The 18,564-nt window shown below is 44.4% G+C and overlaps 1 protein-coding gene across 1 annotated transcript in view; it reads left to right on the top strand.

Moving 5' to 3' along the window:
- The window catches only part of acvr1ba (activin A receptor type 1Ba), a 29,427-nt gene that overhangs the window by 4,643 nt on the left and 6,220 nt on the right, over positions 1–18,564 (top strand). Inside the window, exons 2-5 of the mRNA XM_035382395.1 lie at positions 16,271–16,513; positions 16,987–17,256; positions 17,657–17,887; positions 18,178–18,345. Of these exons, the coding sequence (XP_035238286.1) occupies positions 16,271–16,513; positions 16,987–17,256; positions 17,657–17,887; positions 18,178–18,345 (912 nt within the window). The remainder of the gene's footprint in view (positions 1–16,270; positions 16,514–16,986; positions 17,257–17,656; positions 17,888–18,177; positions 18,346–18,564) is intronic.

Raw genomic sequence — 18,564 nt, 5'->3', positions numbered from 1 at the left:
CTTTATGCCCATCCTCATATATGCCATTGCATTCCTACTGGGGAACTTGTATAATAAAAACACTGCTACCTTTTCGTTGTGTGCAGTTTTGCACATACTTATCAAGGGTTATATTAGCTGCAAATAACAGCATTCTAACTGCGCAGACTGTATGAGATTGTGATCTTTCAGTATGTGACTTTGTGTACTTTACCTCTTCACATAATTTAGGCTACATGCAACCTATGGCTTCATTTCCCAGTAAAGCTCATTTATTAGCGGTAATGATTCGTCCGGTTAAACTCATCTGTTTTGACAGGCAGCTTCTGAAGTTCTGCCTGGGTCAGAAGGGCCTGAGCTGCAGATCCTTCCAAAAAAAAAAAAAGTGGCTTCTAATACCAAAGCCCCAATCCTAATTCTGATGACCATAACCTAGACTCCATCTCTAACTCTGACCGCAACCCAAAACACGGACAGCAGCCAAAACCACAACAACCCTAACCATAACTTTTGGTACAGTAGCCCGAATCCAGACCAGCAAATCTGACCCCAACCAAAAACCCCAACCATAACACCTTGGCCCCACACCTGACTTAATCCAGGTATCTGTAGGGCCCCGCTAGCAGGGTGTTGCACCCATGGACAAAAAAGGTTTGTCTTAATTTTACAACAGACCCAACCCAGGCATCCTCAGATAGAACCCTGTAATTCTCAGGCAGCTAGGTTTGCCATTTCTACAGTTCTGAGATATTGAGCTTTAAAGTTCTTGTCAACTCTTTGGTTTTATCACTTACAACTTCCTAAAAACTGGAATTACAACCAGAACTTTTTTAAATTAAAATTTAGTAACACCACACATGTAAAGTATGTTATATAGCATTGTTAGAAAATACAGAATTTATTTAGGCCTAACTCATTTTCCTCAAAAATTTCACTTGGCACCCTGTAATTCTCATATCATGGCCTACTGAATTGGCCTTCAGCTACAAGCTTGTGATCAGTTGCCTCTTGGCTCACTGACTTTTTAATTGCATAACCATTTTAGCCATTTTACTGCTCACTAGCTGGGTGGTTAACGAACAGAATGAATGAAGCAAGGAGGCATGCTCCGTTTGATTAGAGGGCATATCTTTGGACGTTGAAATGAAAGTTATGTAGCTCTAATCCCACAACTGTTGGAACAAAAGAACAGGAAACAACATGTGGATGAAGAGTTGGGTGTGGTGGGAGGGGAAAAAAATCAGTTCAGCCACTTTGGTATTTACGGTGCTTTACAGTACAAGATGAAAATGCAAGTAGCAGTGTCCACTAAATGTCTTTGTCTGGCATCCGCTATTCTTCAAATATTTGTTTTACACTTTGTTTTACAGCTATGGTCAAAGCCCTTTGTTAAAAGAAAACCTTCCCCTGAGGAGGTTATCTATAGTTTGGCACAGGGGCGAAAGGAGTGAATTGCAGAATATATGCCCTGCCTGCATAGGCTGCATTGGCATGGCTGTGATACGGCTGGCCGAGGCTAATCAGAGGTGGTGGATTTAAGAAAACGAAAGTGGTCCCAGTCCTCTCAGACAGCCGGCTGGTAATCCAGTTCAGCCACCGGTATGTGCGTGAAATGAAGGAAACAATGTGCCATTTGTAGACCGGAACAAAATGCAGATGCCTCCCACAATGCATTGCTTTTCCATGGCGTAGCCTAGCCGAGCAGTTGGCGCTCCTGTTTAATCCGTTCCCCGCTTTCGCGTACTGCTTGACCCACAGCACAGCGCACTTTGTGCTCTGGGTTTAATTTATTTATGAGATGGGCTACTACAGCTGCCCGCACGCTAAGTCTGTGCTGCTCGTTGTGTGTCTGTGAAGTAGTCAGCATCCAGGAAGAGCTCGGATCAATTGGGTCTGACCAAGTTTCCCTGACAGGGGATGCTGGTTTCAAGAAGGAGCTTTAACATAATGGGCCAGTCTTTTGCTGTGTGCGCTGTCTCCAAGAGAGGGATTTCCTTGTCCAGGCTTGCTGCACGGTGGAGGTGTGTGGCAGAGATAGACAACATTAACCCCCTCTGAATAAATGCTGCCGTTTCGGCTACGGTCGCTTGTCCTAAATGAAGGGTGACTCTTACTGTTTTCCAGGAATCTGGATATATCCACCCCCCACCACTCCATCATAAATTTTAGCCAATTAATAATTGTAGCACTTGGTTGGAGGATAACAATTTGACTGAGCCACTGTGAGATGATTTTATTTCAATTTCACTTTTGGCTGTTACTCAAGTAATCTTGCTCTCCCCACACCACTTGTAATCTCTAATCATGCGGTCTGAAAGAAAGTTTGTCCAGCTGGGTGCTGGTTTTGTAAGCAAGTGGCCTGGTGTGGACCATGGCCATCTGAATTTGGCCACTGGTTTACCCTGCTTACCCCTCAGAACATGACACCTCCTGACAGACTACATCTATGCCATTGGTGACAGTGCATGCTGTGTTGTGAGGAACAGAATGGCTGTGTGATGGGGTGAAGAACAGAATGGCTGTGTGATGGGGGTGCGGAACAGAATGGCTGTGTGATGGGGTGCGGAACAGAATGGCTGTGTGATGGGGGTGAGGAACAGAATGGCTGTGTGATGGGGGTGCGGAACAGAATGGCTGTGTGATGGGGTGAGGAACAGAATGGCTGTGTGATGGGGTGAAGAACAGAATGGCTGTGTGATGGGGGTGCGGAACAGAATGGCTGTGTGATGGGGGTGAGGAACAGAATGGCTGTGTGATGGGGGCGAGGAACAGAATGGCTGTGTGATGGGGTGAGGAACAGAATGGCTGTGTGATGGGGGCGAGGAACAGAATGGCTGTGTGATGGGGGCGAGGAACAGAATGGCTGTGTGATGGGGTGCGGAACAGAATGGCCGTGATGGGGGTGCTCTAGCCAAGCAGTGCCATGAGGCAGGGTGCGCCCGGCGTTTTCAATCCTCCAACCCCCTCCATACCCCCCTGGCCCCCCCTCCCTATCGGACCTGCACAAGCTGCCTGGCTGAACAATACCAGCACTGTGCAGCCTTCCTGCCCGATACCCTGGGCTACAGCATTGCTGTACTCTTCCACGCACAGGTCTGCCTGGTCTGCACTACACGTTGTGCCGCACTTGTGCAAGACACCTTGAATATTCCACCAGAACTACTTTTTTGAGAGAGGAAGCTACATTTTGTTCAGCGGCATTCAACGGTTTACGACACATGTTGAATGTGACACGCAGAAGGACGAGGTATCCATTTAAGCAAACGACTGCAAATGTTTAAATCTAGTGTTCCACCAATGTTTTAAAGCCAGGGTCTTGTATCTATCGTGTTTTATCTGTGAAAGTGCCTGTGTATGTTCTTTTTTTACAGCTGCAAGATGCTATCCATTCTTTCCTCATTCCCGCCCTCGTCCCGTTCCTCCTCAAACATGGCTGGGCTTGTCTGTCTGTCTTGTGTGCGAGGTGCACAAATGTGAAAACGGGCTCAGAGCTCCGTTTGTTCAGAAGTCACCAGAAAATCCCCGCTTGGTCTCGGGTACAGGACCAGGCGTTTTCATTGCTGCCAGTTTGGGGTACATTTGTATCCTGTGAATTGTTTTCACGGTGTTTTCAATAGTGTGTTCACTGAAAGGATTTCATTCAAAGTAAACACCAGATTAGGGTCATGAAACTGAACAGCTACTGTAACCTACGTTATGCACCACTTTATGACAATAGGCACTGAAAATATACAATGAAATGCTCACATATTTTAAAAGTTTGGATAGTAACTGTATGTGTTGTTGCTAAATGGCTACATCACAATGCCTCTCGCCCACTGCACGCTGGGATAGGGTCCAGCATCCCCTGCGACCTTGACCAGGATAAGCGGGTACAGATAATGGATAGCTGGACGGATGTGGCAGTGGGGAAAAATTAAAAGGATCACTTCTCGATAAAACATTACAAATAGATGTGGTATCATCATACTTTACCACTGAAATAAACGAAAAATTCCAGCTTTGAATACTCACTGTAATGGATCATTTTTTATGTTAAATCCCTTTTGAGGTGATATTTCTTTGCCTTTATGTATGACATTGAAATTACACAGTAACTCTTAAGGCAAATATTAACTTGGCAGCAGCTGCGCTCAGAAAAACAGCGTCGTATTCATTTCCGTTTCCGTACATCAGTGCAACAAAGAACTGCACAAAATGTCCAACAGCCAATCCGCTTCGAATTGATCCAATTTAAACGAGTCTGCATGCTCTCATTAAAATGGTGCATTAAAATTGTGCAATGAAAAATAAAAAAAGGGCGACCCAATTTTACTGGTGTTCAGTGGACTGGAACTGCCTTGGGAAGCAGCAGGCAAATGAAGGGCTCTGCTCATGGAATAGGAAAAATATTGATTGCCAAACAGGAAATTGCAATGCCAGCCAGTGCCAGCAGATAAGTTCATATCCTATAATGCCACCTTAGCACAAAGACGGCTCTTATTACGTACAAATTACACTGCCACGGCCGGGACAAACGGCTTAATATGGTCCCAACTTAACTGAATAAATTGCACGGTTGTGGTAATACAATTTTTAAAAAATGTTCCAGTAATGACTGGTAATAATAATAAAGTTATTATGATAAAGACTATGAATGCATATGTCTATCAACTTGTCAAATTTGCTTCTGCAATTAAAATACACAATGAAGTGTATGTGGGCATGTGTCTGCCTGTGCATAGCCCCACATTTCAGATCTTAAGGTACTTCATATGTGCCAGACCCTGCCTGTGCTGTGTGACACTTCCAGCCACCTCCTAGGCATATGCTTTGCTAATTAAGCAATGGTGAGTGACTGCTGGCACGCCATGATCTTGTGTAGGTGTGGCTCTAATTGGAGGTGGCAATCCTGGCCAACTGGACCATTAAACTGTAACGCAACACTGGCTGAAAGATGCTAGAACCATCTCGCAAACTAGCTTCCCCTTCCAGACGCTGCAGCGTCTAGGAGTCGAGACTCGTCTGTGTGTCTCGGGGGAGCGCTGCGATCGGACCGCTCAGGTCAAAGCCAAGGTCAAGGTGGGGCCAGCGGGTCCACAGTGCTGCCAGTGCGTTTACCGGAGGTGGGGGGGGGGGGGGGCGGTAGGGGCGGGGGAACTTCAGGCCATGACTGCGAGGAGAAGAGGGCGGCTACGCCCCATTAAGACCCTCGTCGCCAGGGATGCAAAGCCGCCTAATTGCAGGGGGAGACAGGCTGGCCTTTGAATGACCCGTGCAGGGAATTCTAATTATATTAGAGGGAAAGTGATGCCTCCATATTTACCCCTAATTTCTTGTTTATTTTGCTACCCTGTTGTCCTCATGTTGCTGTTGTTCAAACCAAAATGCTTAGTCTACTCTAAAGTGAATATCAGACATTCTAAGGGTAAATTATTGATGCCTGCTCGTCATAAATCATTTAGCAGAAGTCTTTGATTGGGTTGTAACAAACTTACCAAAACTGAAGACGGTAGCAAACACAATGAGCAAAATAATTGCTACAAAATAACTGTGGATAAATGAGCTTGAAGCTCAACTTTTATTGCTGTTAATCCCTTTAATAATATGATCACTTGTACAGCACCCTTCACAGATCTCAAAGTGCATTGCTGGGGGGGCGGGCAATGTAGAGTGCTGCATGGAAGCCATTTTGACATTCACCACAAATAAGCCAGGGGGAGAGGGAGGGTGTCATATAAGCAGATCTACTGGGGGATGATTAAATGCACAGAAACGGGAGTCTAGAAAGTACCTAAAGCAAGTGTCTTAAGTTGAGGTGGAGCGTGTGCACGTATGTTGAGACATTGGCGTTATTAAATGCATGTGATCATGAGCTGCCCTACGGAATACACTGATTGGGAATTAGCAGGATACTTAGGGCAATTTGGCACGCAGGCTGGTGTTCATGAAGTAGCGAGCTGTGTCAGAGAGCAGCAACTGGAGGGTCTGATACCGGCCTGAACACCAGGCTCCGATCCGTGATATATACCCTGAGAACAGTCATAACCTGAGGCTAAATTACAACGGCACAGTCCATACCTTTCTGGCCCTGCCAGCCAAACGCTGTGTCTGCTGTTTCTGCTGTTATTACTTCTCACTGCAGTCTGAATTTTACTGGGGGGAAACGAGCATGATGGACAAGTGAGTGACAAATGCGTATGAAGAGCGAGAAATTGTGTTTTAGCATGAGAGAGAAATAAGGCATGAATTCCAGCATCTAGGTTAGAAGAGCGGTGTGTGTGTGTGTGTGCGCGTGTGTGTGCGCGTGCGTGCGTGTGAGTGTGCATGTGCGTGCGTCAGTTGGGATGTGGCGGGGGGAGTGTTTGTGTTTCTGTCCAGTGGCGTCTGCATGTCTCAATTAGCTCCCTGTCTGGCCTGTGTATGGATCTGGTTTCGTCCCACATCTTTGATAACGGCACTCAAACGCACACCAAGTGCTCACTTCAGAAAGCTGCTCTAATATAGCTCCTCAGATCTGAATGAGCCGCTGCACCCGCGCAGGCCCGCCTGTTCCAGTCACTCTGCACAAACACCCATCTTCATTCTTCATGCCTCCCCCGCTCTCTCTTCCCCGCAACGATGCGGTGTAAATTGTCATGGAAAAGTGGGGTAAACGGGATGATAACAAAATAAATCCCTGGATTAAAGATTAATGTGTAGATGAGAGAGCTGAGCATTTCTATGGTAAGCAACGAATTGTGTTGTTTTTATGAAGGGTTACCGAGAGCTAAAGGCAGTTTGTTCCCTCCTGACCAAGCCAGACTAAACAAACAGAGCTAACAATAAATGTGTGCATGTAACTAACTACACCTTCTCATTGGCTAGCTGGCAAGCTGAAAATCTGTGTTCGCTTCCATATTGTTTCAATCCCCCAGTTGAATTGGAGCCATCTTTTATTGGCTCTCAAAGCCACGCCAATCTGTTCTTTGATTGGTCAGTTCATTGTGTTCAGTCCTATTTAAATTTTGTGAGCCACAGATGCAAAAACAACGGTAATTTAACAGCAAATATTAAATGTGCTGGCCCCGAAAACACTGAGTCACAAAACATGCAGAGAGAGAGCTGTGCTAGATGGCCAGCGTAAGAGCCAAAGGCTGGGCAGTAAAACTGGGCTTGTAAACCAAAGGTTATGGGTAGGCAGGTAATCCACCACTATTGCTTGTGCAAGAGCTGCTGGGTGGCGCCTCCAGTTCACTGTGGCCCCGCAGTCTGGTATCAAATCATGTGGCCGGCAGCCCACAAAGTGTCCTCCTCCAACTCATGTCTGTGCAAGCCCACAAGCAGCAGCCTACATAATGTTCTTTGGAGGAAAACACATGCTTGTCTGCACTCTCCCATATCAACAGAGGTTGTGAAGAGCACTGAAATATGAGTATAATTGGATATTCCAAACTGGGGAGGGATAAATGGGGAAAAAGCATTCTTATTTAATTGCTTGTAAAGCATATCCAGTTTTATAAATGGAAAATGAGTCAAATGTGAGCAGTGAAAATCACACCGGTTCTGTGACATCTGGGCTGGGCACAGGCCTCTTTAGATCAGCCGTTAAAATGTGCAGTTGGTACATCCAGACGTTTATTTTTTTTCTTCATATAATCTAGACCTATTTGTGGTTTTGCACTTTCCCACATCAACTCCTTGGTGCCACTAGGACCAATTTAGGGCACTAAGGCTGCATACAGCAGCAACAGAGTTTTATTAATTTCTTCTTTTAGCGGGCAGTGTGCTTCCTGTCTCAAGAAAAGAACAACAACAAAAGGAACTGCGTCCTGGTAGCAAAACTGCATGGCCGCACTGCTGCAGTCCACTTTCCTCCCTCTTTCTTTTTTCCTCTGTTCTTTTTCTTTTTTAAGACAAGTCTAGACTGGGTTTAATGATGGATGGTCACAGCTGGTCACATAGCTGGCCCCTACCTAATTACAATAAGTACCCCAGGCCACCTCTGCACACCCCCCCCCCCCCCAAAAGGCTCCTGCAGATTCCTCAGGCCGCCAGGCCACTGAAGCTGCAGTCTGCGGAAACAAAGCCACTGTCCGCAGTCCCCGGCCTCACGTCTGCTTTTGCGCTCCAAGCCCAGGAGAGCTGGCCATGGCGTGTGTGTCGGGAACACAAGCTGAAGCTCTTTGGTCTGGGTCAGAGCGCTTTTCACTGGGCTCTCCTGGTTGCTTTGCTCGCGTCAGCTCTGAAGCCGCGTTCGCTTCAGCGAGGCTGCAAGACGCGCCAGCTGCTCAGCCGCGTGGGACTCCGCTGGTTCCGTTCAAGGGGCTTTAAAGAAGGCGCACAAGAAAACGGCCTTTTCTCTCCTTCATTCTAGTTAAAGCGCTTACGCTTCATTGACCTGCAGCCAATCTTTTTGGGTGAGGGCGTTCTTAATGATTTCGCTGATGTAGAAATAGGCCCTTGTTACGTCCAGCCAAGCAGTGTAAAATTCTGACTCAAGTAAGATGTCTGCATTGATCAGATCTGGGATTGCTTAAATCTGTCCCTCCTACATGGATAGTGTTCTCCCATGGCTTAAGATAAAGGTACAGCATGTAAATTTGGAGAAATGAGCAAGAGCGCTAGATTTTGGAAGAAAATGTTCCACCACCTCCCACCCCCTGGCCTCAGCTCTCCCTCCAAAGCCCCTCCCTCTGAACACGTGCACATGCACTGCCTGACATCTGAGTATTGGAGAGAGGACATAGCATTGAAAAGTACGGAGAAGCGTGCAATGCATCGTCTCATTCACAGGCAGAAAACGCACAACGTCAGTATAATGACCGTAAACAAAGAACATGGCTATAGTTTTTATTTACAGTTATGGGCCATTGCAGCATGACATCATTGGTGAAAACGATTGAGTTTGATGCAGTATTACTGGCTAGGTAGTAGTAGAGTTAACCTTATTTGGCTGCGGTAACTAAGCTAAAAATAAAAATGAGCAATACTGCACAGCCAACCTTTATTTCAAGGTAAATATTTTGTGGTAGTAAATATACATTTAATTTGTCGACAAAGCAGCTGCATGTAACTAAGTCGCCTAGCAAGTAGCTACCTAGCTACTAGACGATTTATTTCTGTTTGCATCAGATATCTGAACATAGCATTTTCTACTAGCTGGCTAGCGTTGGCACCATCTCAGCTCTTATCTGTGTTGCTCCGCCCTGCCTGCTCTGGCAGAGCTGTGAATGTGCAGCAGGATTGACAGGCAGGTAGAGAACCTTCCCTGCAGAGATTAATTGTTAATATTCAGGCGTGGTGAAATTTGGAGTCTCTGATTTCAGAGCCTGGGACAGTCAGAGAGACCAGATTTTGTTCTTGGAGCTTTCAATTTATTGATATCTGTTGGGATGTGAAGAAAATTATACCAAATATGTAGAACCGTGTTCTAAAACAAACTTACATACCGCACCTTTAAGTAAATGCCTTAAGGTTTGAATTGTTCTTACCCTCTGCTGACGAGGTAAACCGGGATTGGGGGGTGTGTGGGACGCATGAGTAACTTGTGTATCTTAATGAAAGGCGATGCCACATTAATTTTGTCATATTCGCTAATTTGAGCACACAAACACAGACGCACTAGACACAGACCCACACACAGACTCACTTCTGTCTGGGAAACAGACATATATAGGATATTTAACATCCATGAAAAAAATGTATTTGTTTTGGGAGAAAGAGCATACAAACATGAGGCTTACAGTCTAACATTAATCCTTACAATCTGAAGTAACTGTAGGCTATAAGGTCATGTTTTTCATTTAAGGAAAAAAAGCATCATCTGACCTTTTTGCCAGGAGGGCAATGAAAGTAAAGTTTGTATTGCAATCGGGTTTAGATATGCATGTTCTGGAGTGCAGTTGTATTGTGTGTTCTGTGTTTCTTGAGGAGTTGCTCCAAAAACAGAGTCGTTGCATTTGCTTTTTTGTGTTTGGTATCAGGGCCTAGTCACCCCTGTAGCCACCAGGAATTTCCTCTGGCGCGTACACTTGGACATGCTCCACTGGCTGTTTCTGGCATTTTATGATCTCACGCACTGACGAGAATTACCCAGCAGCATGTTCCAGTTACTCTGCCGGTAAAGAATCTGTTTTTCAACCCCCTAAGCTTAAGGGCAAAGGGGGTCAGAGTAGGTGTGTGAAAGTTTGGGTAATAGTCTGTCATTAGCCAGTCAGAGACCGAGAGAGAAAGTTGGAGATATCAAAGGCTAAGAGGAGATGGCGTTGCGGACAGGAGTGGAGGAGGGAAAAAAGAGAATGTGCATTTGTGTGTCAGTGAGAGTTTTAGGGAGTGGAAATGAAAAGCAGACTAGCTGGGGGAGGTGGAAGGAGGGGTTGACTTGGGCAGCTATGCTCTCAAGATTGCTTTCCAGTGAAAAGTGAGTGCAAACACTGGAGGAATTGACTCAGGGGTGTGTGGGGGGGGGGGGGTGGAATAGAGGGATGGAGGAATTGAGGGGGAGTTCAGAATTAAGCAAAACAAACGTCAGGCACCATTGCGCCCCTCTTAAAACAAATGCATCATTTCCTGAGGTGGGAGCATTTGGTACATGAGGTGACTGATAGCCATTGTCGACTCCAGAGATTGATCAAATGAGACAACAAGGAGAAAGTATGGGAGCTAGTTACATTCATGAACACAATTCACAATTGCTGTCCTACACTTAAACTACTTTTGTAATTTAGTTAGCTGTCCTACTGTAACACTGATCGCTTACCTAAATTAACTTAAGTTTAATGCTTAATGCAAGTCAATCTGTCTAGTCTAGCTAATGTTACATATCTGGTAATTATATTGAAACACTATTTTTTTAAATTTAATTTTCAGATAAGTTTGTTAAAATACTTCTCAAAGGAGAGAGGGGCTGGTAAAGGGATGACGAGGAAACTAATGCTAGACGGCAGGTAATCAGTGAAGCTAGCCAGCTAATTCTTGAGTGGTGCTAGTGCGTCATGTCTCAAGGTTTATTGTTGCTTTAGATAACAAATAAATGAAAAATGCAACCTACCTAACCATATACAGCTTGCCGTTTAGAATCATGTGTTTGAACTATCACAAAAAGCCAGATCACATTGAAACATTAATCTCCAACTCATTTTTTGATGTGCCAGAGAATATGCCCATAACCCGGATTCCGATGTGGACTGGACTAATAACCTGGGGTCAATATTCACAAGGCTCTTAATGATTAAAGGTGAAAGGCACTGGAATTGGGTGTGTGCAGTCCATGTATTTGGGACTGAAAGGCCTCACTCGCTCCTTTAAAGACTGCATTATTCCTCCTTCCCCAGTAAGACTAATCTTGTCCAGATAGGGCTCAACACCAAAATGTTCACTGGAGTAATCGCACTTGTAGCTTATCAGTTTTAAGTGGTGCTTGGGAGTCACGTTAGGCAAAGCTATTACAGCCTCCCACCCCCCCAGTCCCCTCACTGCTGCTGCAGAAAACCTTATTTCACAGTGATCATAAGGTTCTCTTCTGCATAACCCAGAACTAGTGACGTTTAGCAAACTGTGCACTTACGTGTGCGGTTTGATGACAATACAGGCTTCATTCGAGCAAGGGTCTTCTGAGGGTTGTCTAACTGTAGATTTAAAGACTCGGTTACCCCAAGATGAAATCAGCTTCTGCGGTCCTCCAAGTGTGATCCTTGGGGAATTTGGTTCTCGAGCCATCCTCCTCACTGTGTGTGGGGGCAAAATGAACCTGCGTCCTCTTCCGGACAGGTTCACCACAGCTCCGGGTATTTCTTCTTCTAACTTCTTAATTATTGCCCTAAGAGTGGAGATGGATATTTTCAGCGTTAGCTATTTTTTTATAGCCATTGCCTTATTTATGAAGGTCAACAACGTTTTGCCTTATTTAATGTGTGTGTTGTCTGACCTTCTGCATATTGATGGATGACTAAAGGGATCTTGGCACATGTGTCATCTTGATGAGCACATAAGAGTTACTAAAGGCTCAAATGAATTTAACACAGTTAGATACAAATGACAATATACTATTATATTTTCTTCTGAAAAATTGTTTAGGTGTTCCAATAATTGTAATTGTGTTTTTAGAAAAGTATACATTTCTTGAAAATCAACCTGACAAATTACATTCTGTCATAGCTTTTCTCTTATCTGTACCAATGGAACCTACACTTCTGTTGACCATCTCACTATTTCCACTCATTTTACTTATCTAAACTGTACTCCTGTTCTATGAACAAAAGCAGGGTGACTTGGACATCAATAATGCGCGCATTCAGAAGAACGATCTCTATCATGTATTGCATCATCCCATCATGTGAAATAGCAGTATTGTCTGGCCAAATTTATATAATGGGTCACCAATTTTATAACAGTTTAGTCCAGGGTTGAACAAAAAAGTGCTTTGAGCATATTACTGCTAATGCAAGCAGCACTGAAAACCCTGATTTAAAAACACAACCATATGCCTGATGACTTAAATCATGTTGTAGAATCACACATAATCATAATGGTGTATATGATACAATACAGTATATTGCCCACCCACAACATGTTATACATAGAATCATACTGGTATGTTTGGCATAAATAATAAATTGCCCACCGCTATTTGAGATGCCCCAAAAGCTGCATTATGTACTCGTGTACTTCCTGTTAGTTCCTCTCTCCCATTGGCCAAGGTCCTGCCTCTCATGTTCAGGTTCAATAACTGTGCAATGGCAGAGGTCTGTTCACCAGACTTGGACAAATTTTGATGATTATTCCACTAGCCAATCACCAGTAACCATAAAGTAAATAACTTTACTATTTTAAGTTTTTATTCTTTTATTTTTAACTGATTGTTGCTGTAATTGCCCATGACAGCCCAGCTGGGTTATTAGTCCTTTGTCTGAAAAATTTCCTCAGAAATGTAAAGGGCCTACCTTTTAGGTGATTTGAATGGCAATTTCTGGGAAATGTACAGATATTTTCTTCATTCATTCCAGTTGGTTTACTTTAACTCCTCAACTGTTGAAGTAAATTATTTTTTTTACGTCACAAATTAATTTCAACAACCAAAATGACATTTTGAATTAATTTCAACTGACCTACCATTAAATACCCATAAAATGCTGTTATTGCAATACAAATGATTATTAGAATTGAAAATTAGTTTCCACATATCCCTATTTTTCGGAGAGAAATTTCATGCATATTTGCCTTATTTTCTCTTTAATAAAGTAGCATAGAGTATACCGTTGCAAGCATTTTAAATTTCAACTGCCTTTAATATGACATTCATTTTCTGTTGGGAAAGCTTATTCATATGGGCTGCATTTTACATTCAGACATGACATCCTGCTTTTTTACTGTCATCTTTTCGCAGTGCTGAAATGCTGAAGCGGAACCATGCTCTTAGGTCTAGTCTGAACCAAACTATCTGTGCATTTGAATGTACAGAATGGAAACCCCACTGTTACACTACAGCCAGTCATTTTCATTTTCAGTTGACTCCTTTAATTCAGTCTCAGACTTTCCATTCCATTTTCTTTCAATTTTTTATGACTCCAATTTTGAATGCCCAGTCACACTTCTAAGCCTGTTCTATCATTGCAACATCCTCTATCAATTCCCAAAAGGCAGGCACATTGTACCTCCTTCCCACAATAGGGCTGGATGCAGGCGAGCTCATTATCAGCTGAAAGAATTTCCCTAAAGTTGTACTTTCACTACAGTAAAGATATTTTTAAATTACTCACATAAAACACGGTCGCCCAGTGAAGTACCATTCGAGTTAAAGTATAAAAGTATCTGACTGAATTTGTCAAAAGTAGGCCTGCTCATTTCACCCCTACCACCTCAACCTTAAACCTTAAACGGTTTCCACACTTTTCGTCTCATAGCTTGCAATCATGTCACTTTATATAAAAGCACAAATCTGTTACTGTGACAAATGATATCTGTTGACAATCATGTCTATTGAGGTTTCATATAAAATTTTGAACTTAAAACTAAATGGAAATAAGTTTTGGGGTTACGCAATACAGTTAGCCTATTATTCACCTACTAAAGGCCTACCTGTTCCTATTTTCCATATAACATTGATATAATGTTGTGTTACTGTTATCATGGCTCTAATTAATTATCCAGGCTTCATTGACAAGTTATGTTTGTAACTGAATCTATGACAAAAATGGCTTTGACTGTGGTGCCCTACCACATTTAAGTAACCATGTGCTAATTATGGTTTTAATGAAGTTTGGAATGTCTGGACACTGAAAATAAAAAAAACAACAAAGATCAAATTGGTCAAATTCTTGAACAGTGACACTTAAATATAGATTGTATTTTTAAAAGTGAACTTGAGTAGAAGCTGGTTTTCACATTGTGGCCTTGACGAGGGATAAATTTCATATTTTGGGAATTGAACCCTTCCAGCCTAAGCTAGCTGTGAGTATGAAGTGTTGCGGGACAACGTTGATATTTAGCTGCTAAATGTTAACTTAAGTCCCGCAACACTACATACTACTCACAAGAAGCCGAGGAAGGAAGAGGTTTATTCCTAAAATATGAATAACTAACATTAAAAACCCACTCCGTGGGAAAATGCTAGCCATCATCTCTTTACAACTAACACGAGGACGATTAACCAGATAGGTGACGTTTGTTTCATGAGCTCGCTAACTAGCACGTTCTCAATTATTTTACCAATAATGCGAGCTAGCTATTTAATGTCAGTTAATCAGTTAATGCAATAAACATGGGCAACGCGTGTCAGTTATCAAGGTAGCAAATGTCACCAGGTAAAATTGTAACGGTTATCTCTAACCCAAGCAGCTACCAAGGCTACTTTTAACAAGTCGCCGTTTCTATGAGGTAAACGTGGGCCTACAACAGCATCAACTCACCACAGGTTTCCTCAAATCAAATTCGACAAAGTTTTGAACACCCAGAACAGACAAGAAGGTCACTTCATTAGCTAAAAATCTCCTCTGGCTCCAAGAAATGTGAACATAGCTTTTTGAAGATATGGCTATTTAACGTTAGCCGCTGACAGAGCGACTTGACTATGGTCTACAGAAACCGACTCTGCTAGTATAGTGCCATCTTCCGTCTCTCACGTGGCGGAGGCCGATGTATATTTAAAAGGGGCATTGCTACGTTCTTGGATTTTCAAGGGAAGCAAATGTACAAAATGCAGAAGGCATACCAAAATGTAACTACTATTCAAATCCACTGTTTTTTCTTTTCTTCTGCTGACCCCAATAGATTATTTTAATTGCACAAAATGCTCAAAAGTACAAATATTTTTGAAAGGTATTTATTAGGATTAACGTTGCCAAACTAATACATTTACAAAATAAAGAATAAATGAACAAAATAAATAAAACATAGAAAGAAAACATAATATGATGGTACTGTTGCTACATGACAGTCATGGCTCTGAGTTTGAAATGCTGCCCTGAAGACAAATCTTCTCACTACCCCAGGTGTAAAAACCAGCAGGCAGAATGAAATCATTTTGTTACTGTTGCATTTCAAACTATTTTTTACAGTCTCTGATTTCAAATTGAGGACATGGAACCTCAACTCTCTCTCTCTCTCCCATTTTTTGCGGATGTTATTTGACAAGCAATAGAAAAGTGCATGTCAGAACAGGTGGCAAAGGGTTTAGTTTGCGACGGTTTCACATTGGATGTTTTGCAGTTTCATTTAAATTACATTTACTTATAAAATAAAGTACTACTTTGCCAAATTTTTGTCCATATATGGTGTCTAATTTGGTTTCAAAACCGGAACAGTGTTAAATCTGCCCGTTGCAGGCGCATTGGTGCTCCCTCGCTGGTGCTGTTTCAACCTGTCTGCTTCATCTCCGCCCGGTTGGGGGGGGGGGGGGGGTGGTTGTTCATCTGCAGTGTAGTATCTGATTACATGCGATGCAGAGACCTCACACACACACACACACGCAAGCACGCACACAGGGCTCTGCTTATGTTGACCGTGGCCTTTATGCGTTTACCATTTACGCCCTCTGGTGGCGATATTAAGTATCGCAATGCGTTTGGAGTTCAAAAGTATTCTCATTCTTAGTGGATGGCTCTTAAAAAGGGTGTTGCCTGTAATTCTACAGCATATAGCAACATCCAGTGTTAATATGCTGTATAAGCTGTGTTCATTGTTACAACATCATTATTGTGTTTGGTTTGTCTTTCTAAATCCATATAAATATCTGGACCATCTCTCTCCCTCTCTCTCTCTCTCTCTCTCTCTCTTTCTTTCTTTTTGCCTCTTCCTTCTGTCCTCTTTCCTGCTTTTCCCCCCTTCCCCACAGCTCTGAAGTGCAACTGTACTGAATGTGAGAAGACAGGCTATGTGTGCGAGACTGACGGAGGCGCCTGCATGGCCTCCACCTCCTACATCCACGGCCAGGAGCGCCACATCCGCATCTGCATCGCCCGGGACAGGCTGGTCCCCCCGGGCCAGCCCTTCTACTGCCTGAGCGCAGAGGGGCTGCTCAACACGCACTGCTGCTACACCGACTACTGCAACAGCGTCAACCTCAAAGTCCCCATCGGTGAGAGCCGCGGCTGAGGCCTTACTCTCCTGTTCTGTGTGTTCTACTCTGTCTTTCTCTCTCATATGCCTTTCCTAGTCCTTACCTTTTTCCTCTCTTCTCCATTTTCTTTTCCTCTGCTATTCCCTGATTTCCTCAGATTTGTCCCACCCTCTTCATTTTGCTGAATTAATAAAGGGTAATAAAATAAAAGATCAACAAAGGCCCTAACGTCCATAGCCATCGATTGAGTATATTAATCTGCGTTTGCGTGGAGCAGTTTTGTTTGGGGGGTAGGGGTGAGGGGTGAGGTTACAGGAAGGCAGATTAGCTGGTTGTCTTCCATAATGTCTGAAAACTCCCCCTTTAAAGCCACCGAGAGGAGTTTTCTTTCTAGTTCCTGCCCCTGAAACACTCCCTTAGAGCAGTACAGGTAAGAGCTCGCAGGCGGCGCTGTGCAGTCACCGTTTCTCCGTTTTCTTTTCCCCTCCCAGGAGTCCCGGGGAAGCCAGGCGAGCTGGGCTGGCCGGGGGCCGGATCCAGCTGGGGGCCGGTGGAGCTGGTGGCTGTGATCGTGGGGCCCGTGTTCCTCCTCTGCCTGGTCCTGATCGTGGGCGTGTTCCTGTTCCAGCACCACCAGCGCACCTACAGCCACCGGCAGCGCCTGGAGGTGGAGGACCCCTCCTGCGACCACCTGTACCTGGCCAAGGACAAGACGCTGCAGGACCTCATCTTCGACCTGTCCACGTCTGGCTCCGGCTCCGGTACCTCCCCCTGACCCCTGACCCTCACCTTCACTCACTGGGGCAGCAGGCCACTGGGTTGGCTGCTGCTGGTCCTGAGAGATATGGGCAGCCATTGCAGTTGTTACTTAGCTTAGCAGAGAGCCGCTGGGGTTCTGTAACCCCCCCAGAAGCTCTGGGGTTTTGCTGGGATACAGCCCCAAGCTTTCCAAACACAGGACAACTCTTAATGAGCAAGTCCATTTTCTGTGATTTGCCTCAACCTGAAAACGTGAACTGTACACATAGTCACAGCTGTGGAAGCGGGGGAGGGGGCATGGTATATTTTAAAATATATTTTAGTATGACTGATTAAACCCCAAATGAAACGTGACATAAAGGGTTTGCTAACAGGTTGTCAAACGCATGTCGCCCCCTACAGGCCTGCCGCTGTTTGTGCAGCGGACGGTGGCGCGGACCATCGTCCTGCAGGAGATCATCGGGAAGGGGCGTTTCGGCGAGGTGTGGCGGGGGAAGTGGCGCGGGGGCGACGTGGCGGTAAAGATCTTCTCCTCCCGCGAGGAGCGGTCCTGGTTCCGCGAGGCCGAGATCTACCAGACCATAATGCTCCGCCACGAGAACATCCTGGGCTTCATCGCCGCCGACAACAAGGGTAAGTGAACAAACAGCAAGTTTAAGTGCTCTTTTTTAATGCTGATAAGCACTAAAGGAGTGGGAATAATTCTGTCCTACATGCATTGTTCAATGTGTTTGCATTGACTTAGTGTGTTTTTTTATATAATTCAGTAAGCAGGGCTTCAAATGGGTTTTAAACCCATTTTAAATGTTGTTGGACAAGTTGGTGTGACACCTCATTCCCATATTGTACAATTGGCTGTTTTTATGTTGTACATTTTTCTTATCATTTTATGGTCTCATGCTGACTCTCTCTCTCTCTCTCAGATAACGGCACCTGGACGCAGCTGTGGTTGGTCTCAGACTACCACGAGCACGGCTCCCTCTTTGACTACCTTAACCGCTACTCCGTCACCATCGAGGGCATGATCAAGCTGGCGCTGTCAGCCGCCAGCGGCCTGGCCCACCTGCACATGGAGATCCTGGGGACACAAGGTGGGAAGACTGAGTCACGCTCTTAAAAACACCGCAACCACAGTCATTACATTGTGCGGTCAGTAAAAAACATGGCATTTAACACAGTGTAGGGGGTTCCCCCCAGAGTACAGGTGGATTGCCAGTCCAGTTCTCTCAATCTGGCATCCTAAACCGCCTCTCTTTTAATTGGCTGAGTATTCCCCTCGCCTTCACCCCATACAATGAATGTGTAGTGAG

Source organism: Anguilla anguilla, chromosome 11 (assembly GCF_013347855.1).
Source record: "Anguilla anguilla isolate fAngAng1 chromosome 11, fAngAng1.pri, whole genome shotgun sequence".
Classification (NCBI taxonomy): Eukaryota; Metazoa; Chordata; class Actinopteri; order Anguilliformes; family Anguillidae; genus Anguilla; species Anguilla anguilla.
Note: the sequence above shows the minus strand (reverse complement) of the source record. Positions and strands in the feature narration are given on the sequence as shown.